Source organism: Oncorhynchus masou, chromosome 24, assembly GCF_036934945.1.
Source record: "Oncorhynchus masou masou isolate Uvic2021 chromosome 24, UVic_Omas_1.1, whole genome shotgun sequence".
Classification (NCBI taxonomy): domain Eukaryota; kingdom Metazoa; phylum Chordata; class Actinopteri; order Salmoniformes; family Salmonidae; genus Oncorhynchus; species Oncorhynchus masou.
In genome coordinates, this window is record NC_088235.1 from 85,233,707 (window position 1) to 85,250,968 (window position 17,262).

The window sequence follows — 17,262 nt, forward strand, 5'->3', positions numbered from 1 at the left end:
AATTGCAATCAGCTTATGCCTGCCCATACCATAATACCACTGCTACCATGGGGCACTCAATGTTGACGTCAGCCGGATGTATTCTCTAAAATGACATTGGAGACAACTTACGGTAGAGAAATGAACAAATTCTCTGGCAGCAGCTCTGGTGGACATTCCTGTAGTCAGCATGCCAATTGCACGCTCCCTCAACTTGAGACATCTGTGGCATTGTTGTGACAACTCCATTATAGTGGCCTTTTGTCCCCAGTGTAATGATCATGCTGTTTAGTCAGCTGCAGGATGGCTTATCTTGGCAAAGGAGAAATGCTTAACATTTGAAAGAAACAAGCTTTTTGCGCATATGGAACATTTCAGGGATCTTTAATTTCAGCTCATGAAACATGGGACCAACACTTTGCATGTTGCATTTTTGTTCAATATATGAAACATGTGACAGCACTGGGCCTTTTTACATTAATGACCATAAACAATGGAAATCAAGATTTCAAATATATTATGCATAGCCACCATTGCTATACTTGTTAGGAGTTTCCCCATTTAGTATACTTAAGCCAAGCTGAAGAGGCTTTGGACTGAAGTGCCAAGAAACACTGCTTGGGAACTATTCATACTTTTCCCTGACAATCTACCATTCTAGTGTGTTACTTGCTATATTGTATTTACTTTGCCACCATGGCCTTTTTTTTGCCTTTACCTCCCTTAATTCAGCTCATTTGCTCACATCGTATATAGACTTGTTTATACTGTATTATTGACTGTTTGTTTTACTCCATGTGTAACAACGACACAGAGTATGTGTCGAACTGCTTTGCTTTATCTTGGCCAGGTCGCAATTGTAAATGAGAACTTGTTCTCAACTTGCCTACCTGGTTAAATAAAGGTGAAATAAAAATATAAAAATAAACATATCCAATATGAATTGATATTTTAGGATGACCGGACATACTTAGTTCAAGCACTACATTTTTTCAACTTTCCAATGATTTATTGAACAAAACCACCTTAAGCCATTGGTCAACTGTACTTTGTCTTCATCCTGATAAGCCAATTGAGTTGAATGAGCTGCATTGTGCCCAAATGGACTGTTTTACAAAAGCTTTTCTCTGCAACCCTTTCCGTTATGTGTACATTTGCTGGAACATGAAAGAGATTTTTTTTTTGTCTGAGGGTACAAATCCACATAAAGAGATCAAATGAATTAACATCTGCTCAACCAGTTTCTACCCAGGGAATGAGTACACCAAATCCACAAGATGGACAGGAAAGACAAAAAGTACAGTCATTAAATCAGTTTAGATAAACATTCTTAGTACAAAAATATGGAAAAATTGTAAATAGTCCACACATGTAACCCTATAAATGAGCTAAAATCAGTGTAACCAAGGCACATATGACAAACTCTTTGGTTATGGTATAGCACAGGGTCAGTGTTCCTTCATCTTAGCAATCAAGTACCACCAGTCATAATTGGAACCCAGCCAGGTGTCTGAAGCAATAATAGTGTAGGTCTCAGGTGGTGCTCAAGGCCCTCCTGTACATGTTCTTGTAGATGAGTCCCAGACTGTCCTCAAACACAGCCCTGTGGGGTTTCCCTGTGTAGCAGGCAACCTGCCTGCTCCAGAATGTCCCATTGTCCAGGTGGACAGATGTCTCTCCAGGAGTGTCCCTGCAGCGGGAGGACATCAGAAAAGGCCTCAGGTTAAGAACATTAATGCTACAGTACAGGTCATTAATGCACATCGTTCTAATTATTGTTTGAAGATAACTAACATGCAAATAATACTGGATTAATTGCTACATAAATGTATATTGTTAAAACAGCGGAAAGATGGTCTGTGGGAAAACTTTCTGGTTATTATGATGATGAAGATGTCAGTGATGAGGTGTTTCAAAGTATTATGACAGGCCTAGAGTGTGTACCTGTCCTGGAAAGCCTGGCTGTCACATAAAGAGTCTTCACAGGAGAGCGGAGGCCCCCGCTTAGCCGAACACCCATCCGCGTCCTGAAAATATACAAATATTTTGTTTGTTACAATTATTGAGCATTACTGAAAAAAATTAACTAATTATGCACTCCAAGTGTGTGACGTGACATTAGCGAATCAATTAATTGCACAAACCCCAAAAATATAGCACTGTTTACTATAATTCAAAATATCCTATTTAAAGTCAAGCTCTTTTAGTTGTTTGATTTCATTCTCTTAAGTAAATCCCCCTCAGTGTTTCCTTTTCATTATGTGTGGATTAAGCATCTTCCTCTTGAAGCTCTGCTTCAGTCATGTAGCTGTTGGCACCATGCTGAGGCTCCTTGGTACCTTCTCTATTTTTGTGCTGGAGAAGATGAGCCCTTAACAGAAGCTTACTGCCTGAAGATCTCCCACCCACAGAACCCTGTCTCCCTTTTATTTCATAGCCGCTTTCAGACAGCTTTAGGGTAATTAAACAGATTTCCCTTTGGTTTCGCCATCAGGATATTTCAAACAGCAAAGGGTGGGAAGTGATACGTCTTATTAACAACACCTGCCAAATCCACAGCTTTTCCCATTTGAGGTAAACCGAGCCGAACAGGTATTTCAAGGCTTTAAATTTAAATGAAAATGGGGAACAAAAGTGTAGAGGTGAGAGGAAGTTCAGCTCACCAAATGAGTAAAATCAAAGTGTGCCTAGACAAAGATGTAGTGCAAAACTAATGTTCCATAACATGCAAATTAATCTTCATAACCAACAGAAGTGTTCCAAGCTCCATATTATAAATGCGTCTTAGGCATTGATCTGTCAATATCAGTAGGGGCCTATGCTTTGTCTATCCTAAAAGGTCATACATTACTCACAAAGTGTAGTTTCCTGTCAGTAGAATGGGTGTGGAGAATCTTCTGGACTCGACTGTGGATCTCCTTAGACGGACTGGACTCACTACTATGGAACCTAGAATAATGACATTACAGTCACATCCCCTTCACACAACAAAGTATGTAACATTATGGTAAGCAGGAAACCAAATCAAAATGTATCTACAATATTTAACTAAAAAGAAAAGAACGTAATCTATGTATTCTGAACAGCACTCATTTTCTCCACTAGTCTGTGCTGTATGCCAAGTCCTGGGATAAAAAGATCAGTGGATATAAAACAGGCATAAAACATGTAGCCAAAAGACATACCGCAATGAAAAAAAAAGCTAAAATGTACCCATTGTAGCATGTAGGTAACTACTTTATATTATTGAGGCTTTGAATGTTTCACATTTCTTTGAATTCAACTCTTCTAAAAGAGTGTGATTGGATTCTGTGTTCTGATCCTAAACAGTGGTATGTCAACAGTTAGAATACTGTCTATTAGTCTAGGGACAGACATTTTTTTAGCACAAAATAAAAGTATTGCTGTCCGTAACTGGAAAAGGGGCAATATAAAATAAGAGGCTTACAAAAGACAATACTTCTAAGTTCTGTATTACTTCCAATTCATATCTGATTGGTAAGGGAGACTTACCATTTGGTGCTGCTTTTATCTTTAAACAGCTAAATGTAGTCGCTGCTTCAGACAGATAGTCATAAAGGACAAACCATCACAACATAAATAGACTGAGGGTGGAGGGCAAAGTTGATGTAAGGATCTATCATTTGCTTTTCATCAAAGACTTCCACAAGACGTGCTCCTTCTCCCGTTGTCAGAATCTACAAAACCCAGCTTAATCTCCAGCACTGTGACTTCTGTCGCGTTTTCAATTGAGGGAAGCATCATTCATTTCCTACAATTTACTTTCCAGTTTAAAATTGCCTATTGATTTTAATGTTTACTTATGAACTGAAAAAAGGGAGGTGGCGTAACAAACAACCAAACATTTGTTGGTTGAGCTCGCAGCTGTTCAGATCAATGACAGGGTCTCTCAGAATGTATTAAAGTGTGCGTCTGGTCAAATGCATTCGGTCTCGCTGAAACACAATCAATACCATTTTCCCTTGTTTTCTCAGGGATCATTTTTTTCTTTTAAGTAATGAACAAACATGACAAGACATCAGATCCTGTCATTTGAGAGAGGGGGATATTCATCTTGGCTGTCGAGTGTTATCAAAATAAAGATGACAAGTACAAAGTCTGTTGTATCTGGCCAGGTTCTCATGAGGTCCAAATTGTCAATACCATATAATTGGAAATATGGGAGGTAGTTTCTCCCGCAATCCTTTCAACATCTTTTGAGCAAACACAAATAGCTTAGCTCCGAGCATGACAAGGTCTAGTCAAATTCGACCAAAAACGTACTTTCTTCCCCTTTTTACTCATCTGGGAGAAAAACCATAGAGATTAAGATAAAGAAGATACCCAATGACACACAGCTTCAAATCTTGTCGTTGGTGATCTGCACAAACTACTTGGGGGACGGAAGAGACAAAACACCAAGTCATTAGCAGGGACTTTAATTATGCTCCTTATTATCTAACTTTATCTCAGGAGGACGGTTGTGTGGGAAACAACTAAAATAGCAAAAACCCCATAGGAGGTTTGTACAGAAAAATAAGTGTTGAACTGTGTTCCAGTAGCGGGTGTGTTGTTACCTCTCTCTGAGGGAGGAGTGGCTGAGCAGGGGACTCCTCGGGCCACACACTGGGGTAGAGGACTGGGCAGCCAGGGCTGATCGGGCCATCCGGACTGTGGTTCTGGAACAGTCCAGTCTGGAAGACTTCCCTGGTGATTTCTGAGTCTTCAGACAGCTTGTGCCTACCTGGAGAAAGACAAGAAAACCTATGATCGGCACTGTTTAACACACTGCATTATCTCTCCTAAAAAGCCCAGTGCATTAAAAAAAACGTGATTTTTATGTGTTTTATATACATTTCCACACTACGAGGTTGGAATAATACTGTGAAATTGTGAGAATTATGATAATACTCCTTTTAGTGTAAGCTGTTTGAAAAGATTTCCTGAAATTTCAGCCTTTTTAGGTCAGCCTGTTGACATCACCAGGCGGTAAATTAGTTAATAGACCAAGAAGTGCGTTCCAAACCTCCCTGCCAATAACATCCAGTTTTCCCCTCCCCACTCAGACCACTCCCAGAAAAGTCCTTGCAAAATTCTTATTTGAGAAATTGCTCTTTGCTAAGAAGCTATTTTTGTTTCTTTTTGACCATTTTAATTTAAAAACAATCCCAGTAAGGTACTTAATTGTTACCCAGAAATGATTTGATATTGAGATAAAAACAGCTGCATTGGACCTTTAATAACATGAAGACATGCAGTATTTGAAATACTATTTATTTCCATTCCTTTCAAGCACAAAATAATTAATGTAATGTTTATTATTCACGTAATATTGTCTTTCATGTTCTATATATATATATATATATATTCAATATATTGACTTACTTTAACAGGCTTTGGTCTATAGCTGCCAAGGAGAGAGACATCTAAGGATAAAATAAGAACAGTACTGTACCATACAGTGCAAAAGTTGTAATCTATAAGTTAGTCAGGTATATAAAAAAAGACTATGTATTTACATCCACAAACACAGATACTGCTACACATAATTACTCACCTCCTAAGGGGTCTAGAGCAAAGCTGGTGGACCTGCTGTGGGGAAGGCTTATTTTAGAGGAGAGACAAGATGAAGGAGTCTCAATCATGGAGACACTCCGAGTACTGGTGACCTGTAGTATATAAAAGACAAAACAATCAGCTAAAGTCAGTCATTATCAGAGTAATAATAGAGGTGCTAACCAAGCAGCATGTAATGACACGCAGGGAGCTCATTTCACCTGCTATATTTATCTTTCATTCTAGAGTTAATCACTCTATATAAAGACTAGACAAAGGTTCAACCAAAGAGAGAAACTTTTAGGCTGACCGACACCACTAACTCAACCTCTATTCAGCTGCTGATGTGTCAACTGAACCCCACACTCTTCAATTAAACATGAATATCATCACACACACTGAGGAAATTAGCTATTTGCTTCCACATACAAGTATGTGCGCAATGCAGGCTTTAAACACACATTGATAATGCATTCAGTGCGGGGCTCAGCTACTTCAATAGGTAACTACTTGTTAATCAAGGTCTGACTCTTAATTACCTAGGTTAATTGTAGCCCCGGGATTTCCTCTGTAAAACGCTCTCTTTTTAAAGGCTGCATTGCTGGAAAATGCCACACTGATATCACAGCTAAATCCCAATCTTAACTTTAATGACATGACAGCTTTGATATTTACACCTCAGGAACTGGATGTTATTTAAATTAACAATCAAACAGAAACAGGAGGAGCCAGTGAAAGGCCTTCCAGTTGTTCTCAAGCCATGCCCAGGGGCTTGGAATCTATTGGCTTTGATCATAGCAATAACCTCCCTATGAAAAGATATCCATATCCTTCAAACCTGGTACATTTAGAATGTTTGCAGCAAACAAGGGAAAACGATTTATACTTACAGAGATCCTTAAAGAAAGAGAGTGAAATAAGTGCTGATGGAATAGCCTAACTGAGAAGTAAGATAATAGGACATTGAAAACTGTGCTATATATCTACACACATAGACAAACACAGTCAGAGAGAAAGAGACGTAAACACCAACCACAAAGGGGATCTGGGCCTCTGTTTCCTTTTTGAACTTGTAGGGCCCAAGTTGGAGGTAGCTGAGTCTCTGCCTGGCTTCCTCAGACAGTTGGCACATCCTGCGGTGGGTGTAGGGAGAGAGAGCACGAGCCTGGGAGGCCACAGTGGGCTGCTCATAACCACTGGATGGACCAATCAGACTCAGATCCTTCCCTTTCAGCGTCTGTCTAGGGCTCCCAACAGCCCCTCTGACTGGTCTACGCCTTGCTGGGGACTGTTTGGCTGGGGATGGTCTACAACACGGCTGCAAAGGGAGAGGCAAATGGTTGGAGTCCACAAGAATCATGTGACCATAACTGCAACTCGGCTGTATACTGCAATTGTACAAATACGCTACTTCTTGATATTTAAAATATTGTGGTTGATTTGTTTGTTTGTTGATAAAACATACAGCTCATTCAGAAAGTTCAGATCCCTTCACTTTTTCCACTTTGTTGCGTTACAGCCTTATTCTAAAATGTATAAAAATTCCCTTTTTTATCCTTAATCTACACACAACACCCCATAATTAAAAATCAAAAACAGGTTTGTAGACATTTTTGTTAATGTATTACAAATTTAAAAAACAGATACCTTATTTACATAAGTATTCTTATTCTTTGCTATGAGACTCGAAATTGAGCTCAGGTGCTTCCTGTTTCCATTGATCATCATTGAGATGTTTCTACAAACTTGAATGGAGTCCACCTGTGGCAAATGATTGATTGGACATGATTTGGAAAGGAACACACCTGTCTATAAGGTCCCACAGTTGACAGTGCATGTCAGAGCAAAAGCCAAGCCATGAGGTCGAAGGAATTGTCCATAGAGCTCCGAGACAGGATTTTGTCGAGACACCGATCTAGGGAAGGGTATCAAAACATTTCTGCAGCATTGAAGGTTCCCAAGAACACAGTTGCCTCCATCATTCTTAAATAGAAGAAGTATGGAACCATCAACACTATTCCTAGAGCTGAGCAATTGGGGGAGAAGGGCCTTGGTCAGGGAGGTGACCAAGAACCCAATGGTCACTCTTGACAGGCATCTAGAGTTCTTCTGTGGAGATGGGAGAACCTTCCAGAACGACAAACATCTCTGCAGCACTCCACCAATCAGGCCTTTATTGTAGTGGCCAGACAGAAGCTGCTCCTCAGTAAAAGGCACAGCAGCCCGCTTGGAGTTTGCCAAAAGGCACCTAAATGACTCTCACACCATGAGAAACAAGATTCTCTGGTCTGATGAAACCAAGATTGAAGTCTTTAGCCTGAATACCAAGCGTCACATCTGGGGAAAACCGGGCACCACTCATCACCTGGCCAATACCATACCTACGGTGAAGCATGGTGGTGGCAACATCATGCTGAGGGGATGTTATTCAGCAGCAGGGACTGGGAGACTAGTCAGGATGGAGGGAAAGCTGAAGCGAACAAAGTACAGAGAGATCCTTGATGAAAAGCACTCTGGAGCAGGTTAGGACCTCAGACTGGGGCGAAGGTTCACCTTCCAACAGGACAAAGACCCTAAGCACAGAGCAAAGACAATGTCGGAGTGGCTTCGGGACAAGTCTCTGAATGTACTTGAGTGAACCAGCCAGAGCCCGGACTTGAACCCGATCTAATATATTTTGAGAGACCTGAAAATAGCTGCACAGCGACACTTCCCATCCAACCTGGCCACCTAATCATCCCCAGCTTCCAATTGGCTCAATCATCCCTCCTCTCCCTTGTAACTATTCCACAGGTCGTTGCTGTAAATGAGAATGTGTTCTCAGTCAACTTACCTGGTAAAAATAAAGGGTTAATAATAAAGTGGTTTCATCACAGTAGCACATTCAGAGATCAATTTATAGCCATTAATCTAAAATAATTAATAGATTTGAAACAAAAATCTTTCCGTTTGTCATAGATTAATGAGACGAAAGGCGAGTTCCTAACGAGTTCAGGAAGCCAAAGAGCTCTGTGAGACGTTCACAGTAAAGTGGGCAGATGTTTTGATCAAGAAAGACTTTTTGAAAATATGCCCAGTTTCTCTAACACTAAACATAAATGTATTTTACAGTTATAAAGTGAAATCTTAGTCATTTTATCCCTTGACTATGCTATATGTAGAAAACTTGTAATTTCAAGCCTTATACAGTTTTGTTGAATAGGAAATACATAAAAGATTTCATATTTGTACTGCGTACTTGAGCCCGTGTCCTCAAAAGTGACCACCAATTTATAACTTATTTTTTTAACCAGAAAGGTACGATTTTAACCTTTGAGTATGCAGCATTACTATTGTTTATAGCCCTCTAATGATAAATAAGTACTTTTGGGGATTACGTAGATTACATTTAGTTACATTTAACTGGTTAACAACTGCACACAGTGTGGGAGACAGCTGCTCAGGCCAACGAGAGGTAGGCCTATCCCTGTTCTAATAGGCTATTTGTACATCTGCACAACACCTTCAGCATTCAGATGCTTGTAAAATGTCTTTCGCAATGTCAAATCATAGGCTTTAGTAGTTGAGTGACCTCCAATGTAATTTGCTGGGTCAATGTTACCAAATGCCCTGTAGAAAATTGGATTTTAGCCTACCGGAGTGGACACAACTAACATCCAGCTGCTGATTGAAAACCCCAATCATTCAGATTTTATTTAGATTGTTCACCATAAGTAAATAGTTTTGGTCATTTTGCTGTAAAACAGTCAGTATATATATATATATATATATATTTGGTCAATTGTACATGAACAGGGTAATTTCATAAAAGGTAAGCAATCATTTTTGTGAGCTGCGCATGGTCACATTCATTATCAGAGTGGGAGAAGCTCTCCTTAAAGTTCCAAACCATTCACCTTTGAGACGAAAAAAAAAAAAAAAAGCTGCATTATATTGAATGCCATGCTACTTTCTAAAGATAATTACTGACACAGTACTAGCTCAAAACAATTTGAATCTGCAAAACTGACAAGTTAATCAGTAGGTGATGGTGATTTCAGATAAAGTGGGGGGACAAAAAGCATAAATTGCTATATTAGAAAAACAAAAGTGATTCCCTCCATTAAAACTATGCAACGTAAATAACACCTCTGTGCTTGGATATCACCTTGGTTGCAAAATGTCTTCAATGATTCTAATGGTTGCTAACAACATAATTCTGAGAAGCAATATCTTAGTTTTGGTGGGCAATGCCCAGATAAATGTCATTTTTTATATTATTTGATGGCCAGCTTCAGACTAATAATAGTTGTATAATAAATATAATTTAAACGCTAATTGGGACATCCTGGCATATTAACACATTTTTAGGAAATGGAATAAATATATCCTGATTGAGATTTCCATTTGGAGTGGACCGATAATGAAATGAAACTAAGTCGTTTTCCCCCAATTATTTTCTCTCTTTTTTGGTTAAACACAAAAGGCCCATTTTCCACCATGAGTTGTGCTTGTCTGATATGATTAGTGGGCCTGGTGGTATTGGTAATGGGTGATAAAGCAGGGTGTCCTTCAAACAACAAAGCCTGAGCCACAAGTAGCGTATAAAACAAGAAACGAGACCCATTCAAACGGATGCAAATCATGTCGAGAAAACCCATTTAGAAAGAATGCCATGTCAAGTCCACACCATGACTTCAAAGAGTGACATGCACACAAACACGGACAAAAAAAAGGAGTGACAACAGTGGAAATAGACAAGACAGCTGTCTGAGAGACTAGATACAAGAGACAGAGGGAGAAGAGAATTACTAAATTCTCCATTACAGGGCAAGACATTTTAAAGGGTTCCTATTGTAAAAGTGGAAAAGAGGAGCCTTAGTGCATTGCTCAACCTGCCAGGGTAATGAGAATCCTGAGTATCCATTAGCATCATATGAAGAAAGGCTAAAGGCAGCATCAATGATGCTTCTCCCTATCACTTTACTCTGATTCACATCTCCTTGGGGGTCACGACAGAATACCTACACCCATCCAAATCCAGCCATTTTGTCAATAATGCCCATTAAAATAAATGGCTCTGGTAACAGCACCTGGAGAACGGTCCTACATTTCGCAACACTGACTTGATAGATAATACTCAAAGGCCTGAGGTTTGTAATTTGTTATTGGAACAATAAAAAAAATCTATTTTTTGGTCTGATTCTGCAGGGGCTTTTAAGTTCTCAGGGAAAATGGATGACTACCTTGCTCTCGCTCTCCTGCAGTCTGTCTGCCAAATACCCCTTTAAAGGATAGCCATCAGAGCGGATTACACTAGAAAAATTGATAACACCCGTTATGAAACACAAATCCTGAAAGGAGATGCAAATCTTCAGTTTGAAAAGTAAATGGAAATATTATGCAACTGAGCACAACTTGCCCTTTAAATCCAACGGACACAGTGAGGAGAAGCCAGGTGACAACAACGGATACGAACGCTGATTGACTGGCTGTTCCTCTAAACAAAGCACAAAGCCGCCAGAAACCGGGCCTGGATATCAATTCCACCGATCTGCTTCTCTATAATTAACTTCACAAGGAGAGGATACCTTAAAATGTGCTGCTAAACTACCGGGATGTCAGTAGCCACGGCAACAAAATAGATATATGGTGGAAAGTGACTAGAATGAATTAATAAATAAATTCTGTAGAAATCCAGAAATAATTAGTCAATGTCAAACTAGGGTGATTATTGAGCTCTTATATGTGCCACGATCAACCTCTGCCTTTAGCTGTTAAAGGTACCAATGTTGATATAGTAGCACTATACAGTATTATCCTGTTTTTGTATTTCATCAAGGACATACAAATATGAATGATAACATGTAAAGCAATTTACATATCATTTAACTGTCTACAAGACAAGAGAGTCTTGACTAGTGTAAGGATAATTGATACATGTTTATACATGTTCAGCTCACAAAATGTGGAGCCTACCGTACAATACAATATAGGCTGTAAACCTAAACTGACTACACAAAATATGTTAGGTAGTACTCCCATTGTTAAGTAAGCCTATAGTGAATCAATTCTTGTGTACTTTTGAGTCAATTCAAAAATACACAAGAGCAAAGATAATGGGAAATACAGTGGGGCAAAAAAGTATTTAGTCAGCCACCAATTGTGCAAGTTCTCCCACTTAAAAAGATGAGAGACCTGTAATTTTCATCATAGGTACACTTCAACTATGACAGACAAAATGACAAAAAAAATCCAGAAAATCACATTGTAGGATTTTTAATGAATTTATTTGCAAATTATGGTGGAAAATATGTATTTGGTCAATAACAAAAGTTTATCGCAATACTTTGTTATGTACCCTTTGTGGGCAATGACAGAGGTAAAACGTTTTCTGTAAGTCTTCACAAGGTTTTCACACACGGTTGCTCGTATTTTGGCTCATTCCTCCATGCAGATCTCCTCTAGAGCAGTGATGTTTTGGGGCTGTTGCTGGGCAACACAGACATTCAAGTCCCTCCAAAGATTTTCTATGGGGTTGAGATCTGGAGACTGGCTAGGCACTCCAGGACCTTGAAATGCTTCTTACGAAGCCACTCCTTCGTTGCCCGGGCGGTGTGTTTGGGATCATTGTAATGCTGAAAGACCCAGCCACGTTTCATCTTCAATGCCCTTGCTGATGGAAGGAGGTTTTCAATCAAAATCTCACGATACATGGCCCCATTCATTCTTTCCTTTACACGGATCAGTCGTCCTGGTCCCTTTGCAGAAAAACAGCCCCAAAGCATGATGTTTCCACCCCCATGCTTCAGGGTAGGTATGGTGGTCTTTGGATGCAACTCAGCATTCTTTGTCCTCCAAACACGACGAGTTGAGTTTTTACCAAAAAGTTATATTTTGGTTTCATCTGACCATATGACATTCTCCCAATCTTCTTCTGGATCATCCAAATGCTCTCTATCAAACTTCAGACGGGCCTGGACATGTACTGGCTTAAGCAGGGGGACACGTCTGGCACTGCAGGATTTGAGTCCCTGGCGGCATAGTGTGTTACTGATGGTAGGCTTTGTTACTTTGATCACAGCTCTCTGCAGGTCATTCACTAGGTCTCCCCGTGTGGTTCTGGGATTTTTGCTCACCGTTCTTGTGATCATTGTGACCCCACGGGGTGAGATCTTGCGTGTAGCCCCAGATCGAGGGAGATTATCAGTGGTCTTGTATGTCTTCCATTTCCCACAGTTGATTTCTTCAAACCAAGCTGCTTACCTATTGTAGATTCAGTCTTCCCAGCCTGGTGCAGGTCTACAATTTTGTTTCTGGTGTCCTTTGACAGCTCTTTGGTCTTGGCCATAGTGGAGTTTGGAGTGTGACTGTTTGAGGTTGTGGACAGGTGTCTTTTATAATGATAACAAGTTCAAACAGGTGCCATTAATACAGGTAACGAGTGGAGGACAGAGGAGCCTCTTAAAGAAGAAGTTACAGGTCTGTGAGAGCCAGAAATCTTGCTTGTTTGTAGGTGACCAAATACTTATTTTCCACCATAATTTGCAAATAAATTCATTAAAAATCCTACAATGTGATTTTCTGGATTTTTCTCTAATTTTGTCTGTCATAGTTGAAGTGTACCTATGATGAAAATTACAGGCCTCTCATCTTTTTAAGTGGGAGAACTTGCACAATTGGTGGCTGACTAAATACTTTTTTTGCCCCACTGTATGCTAGAAGACATGCTTTAAAATCAAATAACCATTTAGATCACTGTCTTGTCTGGAAATGAGAAACCCTCATCTCCTTCCTCTTAACTATGGCTGTCTGGGTATCATTTAAATCCCTCAGCTGAACACAATTCATTGTGAACACGGAAACACTGGGTGTGATGAGGGCAGTAAGGAGAGGACACACACTTACAGGGGAGGCAGGCTGAGGCTGGCTATCTTTCCCATCACATTCCTCAATGACAGACATGGTTGCAAACTCCACTTTAGGAGAGATTCCCTGAGGGGACAGTAGAAAACAAAAGCCTTTAACAAGGAGCTGGAAACCCAACCAGAGAGTGACTTCAGATAACACATCGCTTGAAAGATCAATTTGCAAACACAAAATCTACAATCATTGCATTCTCAAGAAAACAAAATGAAAGAAAATTGGCTTTGAAGATGATTAACATATGACAAAGCATGTGGAGGAGGTGGTGCACCCACAGGGAAACAGATAGATCTCCTCATCAGCATCTCTCTCTCAGGACCACCGGCTCTAGGTGTCAGCTTGGGGCCTGGATAGAGGAATTCTCTGGTCTTCTCTTCAATAGTGGCCAAAATATCCCCCTCTAAAAACACAGAGCAATATATAGCTTAATTAAAGTAATACTCCACCCCAAAAATATTAGTCCATTGTTGATATAGTCCCAAAATGTTTTGCATGTCAGCAAGCAAGTTTTAATGATATACCTTTCAAAATACAGACGGTATGATGCAGTGTTTTGCATCATATGATGCATCATACCAGCTGTATTTCCAAAGTTACATATATTCAAAATTTGATTGCTGACATGCAAAACATTTTGGGACTATATCAACAATGGACTAATGAAAGAAATATAAAAAGATATGCTGAACAAAAATGTAAAGGCAACACGCAACCATTTCAAAGATTTTGCTGAGTTACAGTTCATATAAGGAAATCAGTCAACTGAAATAAATTCATTAGGCCCTAATCTATGTATTCCACATGACTGGGCTGGGGCGCAACCATTGGTGGGCATAGACCCACCCACTGAGGAACCAGGCCCAGCCAATCAGAATGAGCACCTCGCCCCAACCCCTCAGACAATCCCGCAGGTGAACAAGACAGATGTGGAGGTCCTGGGCTGGTGCGGTTACACGTGGTCTACACCTGTGTAATGATCATGCTGTTTAAGCAGTTCCTTGATATGCCATACCTGTCAGGTGGATGGATTATCTTGACAAAGGATAAAATGCTCACTAACAAAGATGTAAACAAATTTGTGCACAAAATTTTAGAGAAATAAGATTTTGTGCATATGGAACATTTCTGGGATCTTTTATTTCAGCTCATGAAACCAGAACTTTACATGTTGCGTTTATATTTTTGTTTAGTGTAGTTTTTGGTATTTGTTTCATTAGTCCATTGTTATATGTACTGTATAGCCATGCTAATTTACAACAGGGAATATACGCCGAGTATACCACACATTAGGAACACATTTCTAATATTGAGTTGACCTTCAGGAACTCTACAAGGTGCCGAAAGCATTCCGCAGGTGGTCTTAATGTTTTGTTGACTCAGCGTAGGTAGTGTGAAAAAAACAAGTCAAGAGATGATTTGTAAACAGGTTACTTTTAGAAATTATGAAATACATGTCCCTATCATGCTTAAAAACCATGAACTGTTAAGACATTTCATTTTTTTCTTCTGGAAAGTCATACCTGGAGGCACAAGCTGAATCAGTTCAAAGGATGTTGTGTCAGCTATGGGAAGATAACAGAGACATAAGATATTTTATGTTATAAAATTATATCACAAAAAGGCTCAAAATGAGAAAATGACTACCTTCAAGGAGGTCCACAATGTGACCTGGGTCAGCAGCTCCTGTGAACGTCTTCAGATGGAGATAAAGAACATATGAAAGCAAGTTTGATGGTGACAACATGATTGTTTTGTGTTGCTGTAAGCAATGTTGTGGGTCGGGGTATAGTATGTGTTTCTATCCTTCTTACCTTCACAAACACCATGTTCTCATGGAATAGAAGAGGGAAGGCAGGCGGCAGACAGAGAGTCTTCTTGAACTGTCCCATGACGCAGACGCTCAGGTATATGTCTTCCTGATTGGGTAACACAACCCCTGGACAAGTAATCTGTAATCAAACAAATAAATTGTAGATCACTACTGGGCTAGATAGCAATTGCTTACTTTGTGCAACAAATTGCTATCGTAGCTCGTAGCTATTATTAGCTAACGTTAAAAGACAAATCCAACAATGGGCTGGCAAGCCTAACGTTATTGATCTAGCTATTTTGCTTTGGAGTTCACTTTTGTGCACAGTGGGAGCAGTTGGCTGCAGTAGTTTTAGGCATTTGTGTGTGTATATTGAGGGTTGGAAGATGGATAGCAAGCTAACGTTTGCTAGCGAAGATTATTGAGTGTGCGGTTTGGGTTAGCTTAGCTAGCTCATTTGCGAATATAGTATCAGCATTATGGATCAAGTAAAAACTTAGTGAGAGAAAATAACATATCAGGTTGTACTTACAGCTTGGATTTTAATTTGCACGGTGCATTTCAGAGCTTTCTGAGACATTTTAGAGGAGGAGAGCTTCTTCTTCTGAGGTGTCAAACCACCCATTTTCAAACTTCGTTGTCATAGCTGCCAAACACTAACAGGGAGCGGAGAGATTCTTCTTCTTCTTTGGGATTTAAAGGCGGTTAGCATACAATATGTTGCATTACTGCCATCAACGGGAGTATAATATACATCCATTATACTTTCTGATTCAAAATGGGGAAAGCAAAAACTAAAATGAACAAAAAAATGTACAGTACCAGTCAAAAGTTTGGACACACCTACTCATTCAAGGGTTTTTCTTTTTACTATTTTCTACACTGTAGAATAATAATGAAGACATCACAACTAGGAAATAACACATATGGTATCATGTCGTAACCAAAAAAGTGTTAAACAAATAGATTTACCCCAATTTCATGGTATCCAATTGGTAGTTACAGTCTTGTCTCATCACTGCAACTCCCGTAGAGACTCAGGAGAGGCAAATGTTGAGAGCCAAGTGTCCTCCGAAACACAACCCAACCAAGCTGCACTGCTTCTTGACACAATGTCCACTTAGCCTGGATGCCAGCCGCACCAATGTGTCAGATGAAACACCAGACACCTGGCAACCATGTCAGCGTGCACTGCACCCAGCCCACCACAGGAATCTCTAGTGTGTGATGGGACAAGGCAATCCCTGCCAGGCCAAACCCTCACGACGCTGGGACAATTTTGCACCACCCCACAGGTCTCCCGGTCACAGCAGGCTGCGACAGAGTCTGGACTTGAACCCAGAATATATATTGGCACAGCTACCACTGTGATGCAGTGCCTTACATCACTGCTCCACTCAGGAGGCAAATATATTCTATATTTGAGATTCTTCAAAGTAACCACTCTTTGCCTTGACAGCTTTGCATACTCTTGGCATTCTCTCAACCAGCTTCACCTGAAATGCGTTTCCAACTGGCTCCTGAGTGGCGCAGCGGTTTAAGTCAGTGCATGAGGTGTCACTACAGTCCCTGGTTCAAATCCAGGCTATATCACATCTGGATGTGATCGGGAGTCCCAAAGGGCGGTGCACAATTGGCCTAGCATTGCTGTGTTAGGCTGTCATTGTAAATAAGATTTTGTTCTTAACTGACTTGCCTAACTAAATATTATTATTTTTTAAACAGTCTTGAAGGAGTTCCCACATATGCTGCTTTTCCTTCACTCTGCAGTCCAACTCATCCCAAACCATCTCAATGGGGTTGAGGAGGCCAGGTCATCTGATGCAGCACTCCATCACTCTCCTTCTTTGTCAACTAGCCCTTACACTGCCTGGGGGTGTGTTGGGTCATTGTCCTGTTGAAAAACAAATGATAGTCCCACGAAGCGCAAACCAGATAGGGTGATGTGTCACTGAAGAATACTGTGGTAGCCATGCTGGTTAAGTGTGCCTTGAATTCGAAATAAATCTGTC

The 17,262-nt window shown here is 40.1% G+C and overlaps 1 protein-coding gene across 1 annotated transcript; it reads right to left on the bottom strand.

Moving 5' to 3' along the window:
• Positions 1-346: 346 nt before the first annotated feature.
• spata6 (spermatogenesis associated 6) lies at positions 347-16,030 on the bottom strand. Its single transcript, XM_064935373.1, has 13 exons — positions 15,783-16,030; positions 15,252-15,389; positions 15,085-15,133; positions 14,961-15,002; positions 13,716-13,840; positions 13,423-13,509; positions 6,569-6,853; positions 5,537-5,648; positions 5,365-5,405; positions 4,557-4,723; positions 2,835-2,928; positions 1,924-2,006; positions 347-1,669 (listed from the first exon to the last, which is right to left on the bottom strand). The coding sequence occupies exons 1-13, from the start codon at positions 15,873-15,875 to the stop codon at positions 1,513-1,515; spliced, it is 1,473 nt and encodes a 490-aa protein (XP_064791445.1). The 5' UTR covers positions 15,876-16,030; the 3' UTR covers positions 347-1,512.
• Positions 16,031-17,262: the final 1,232 nt, after the last annotated feature.

Bases quoted from the DNA above. Each gene is read 5' to 3' on its own strand.
- spata6 (XM_064935373.1), bottom strand. From the start codon at position 15,875: ATGGGTGGTTTGACACCTCAGAAGAAGAAGCTCTCCTCCTCTAAAATG. The intron at 13,841-14,960 runs GTATGACTTTCC...CTGTGTTTTTAG, and splicing joins GATTCAGCTTGTGCCTCCAG to AGGGGGATATTTTGGCCACT. The intron at 2,007-2,834 runs GTGAGTAATGTA...GTATATTTTCAG, and splicing joins CTGACAGGAAACTACACTTT to GACGCGGATGGGTGTTCGGC.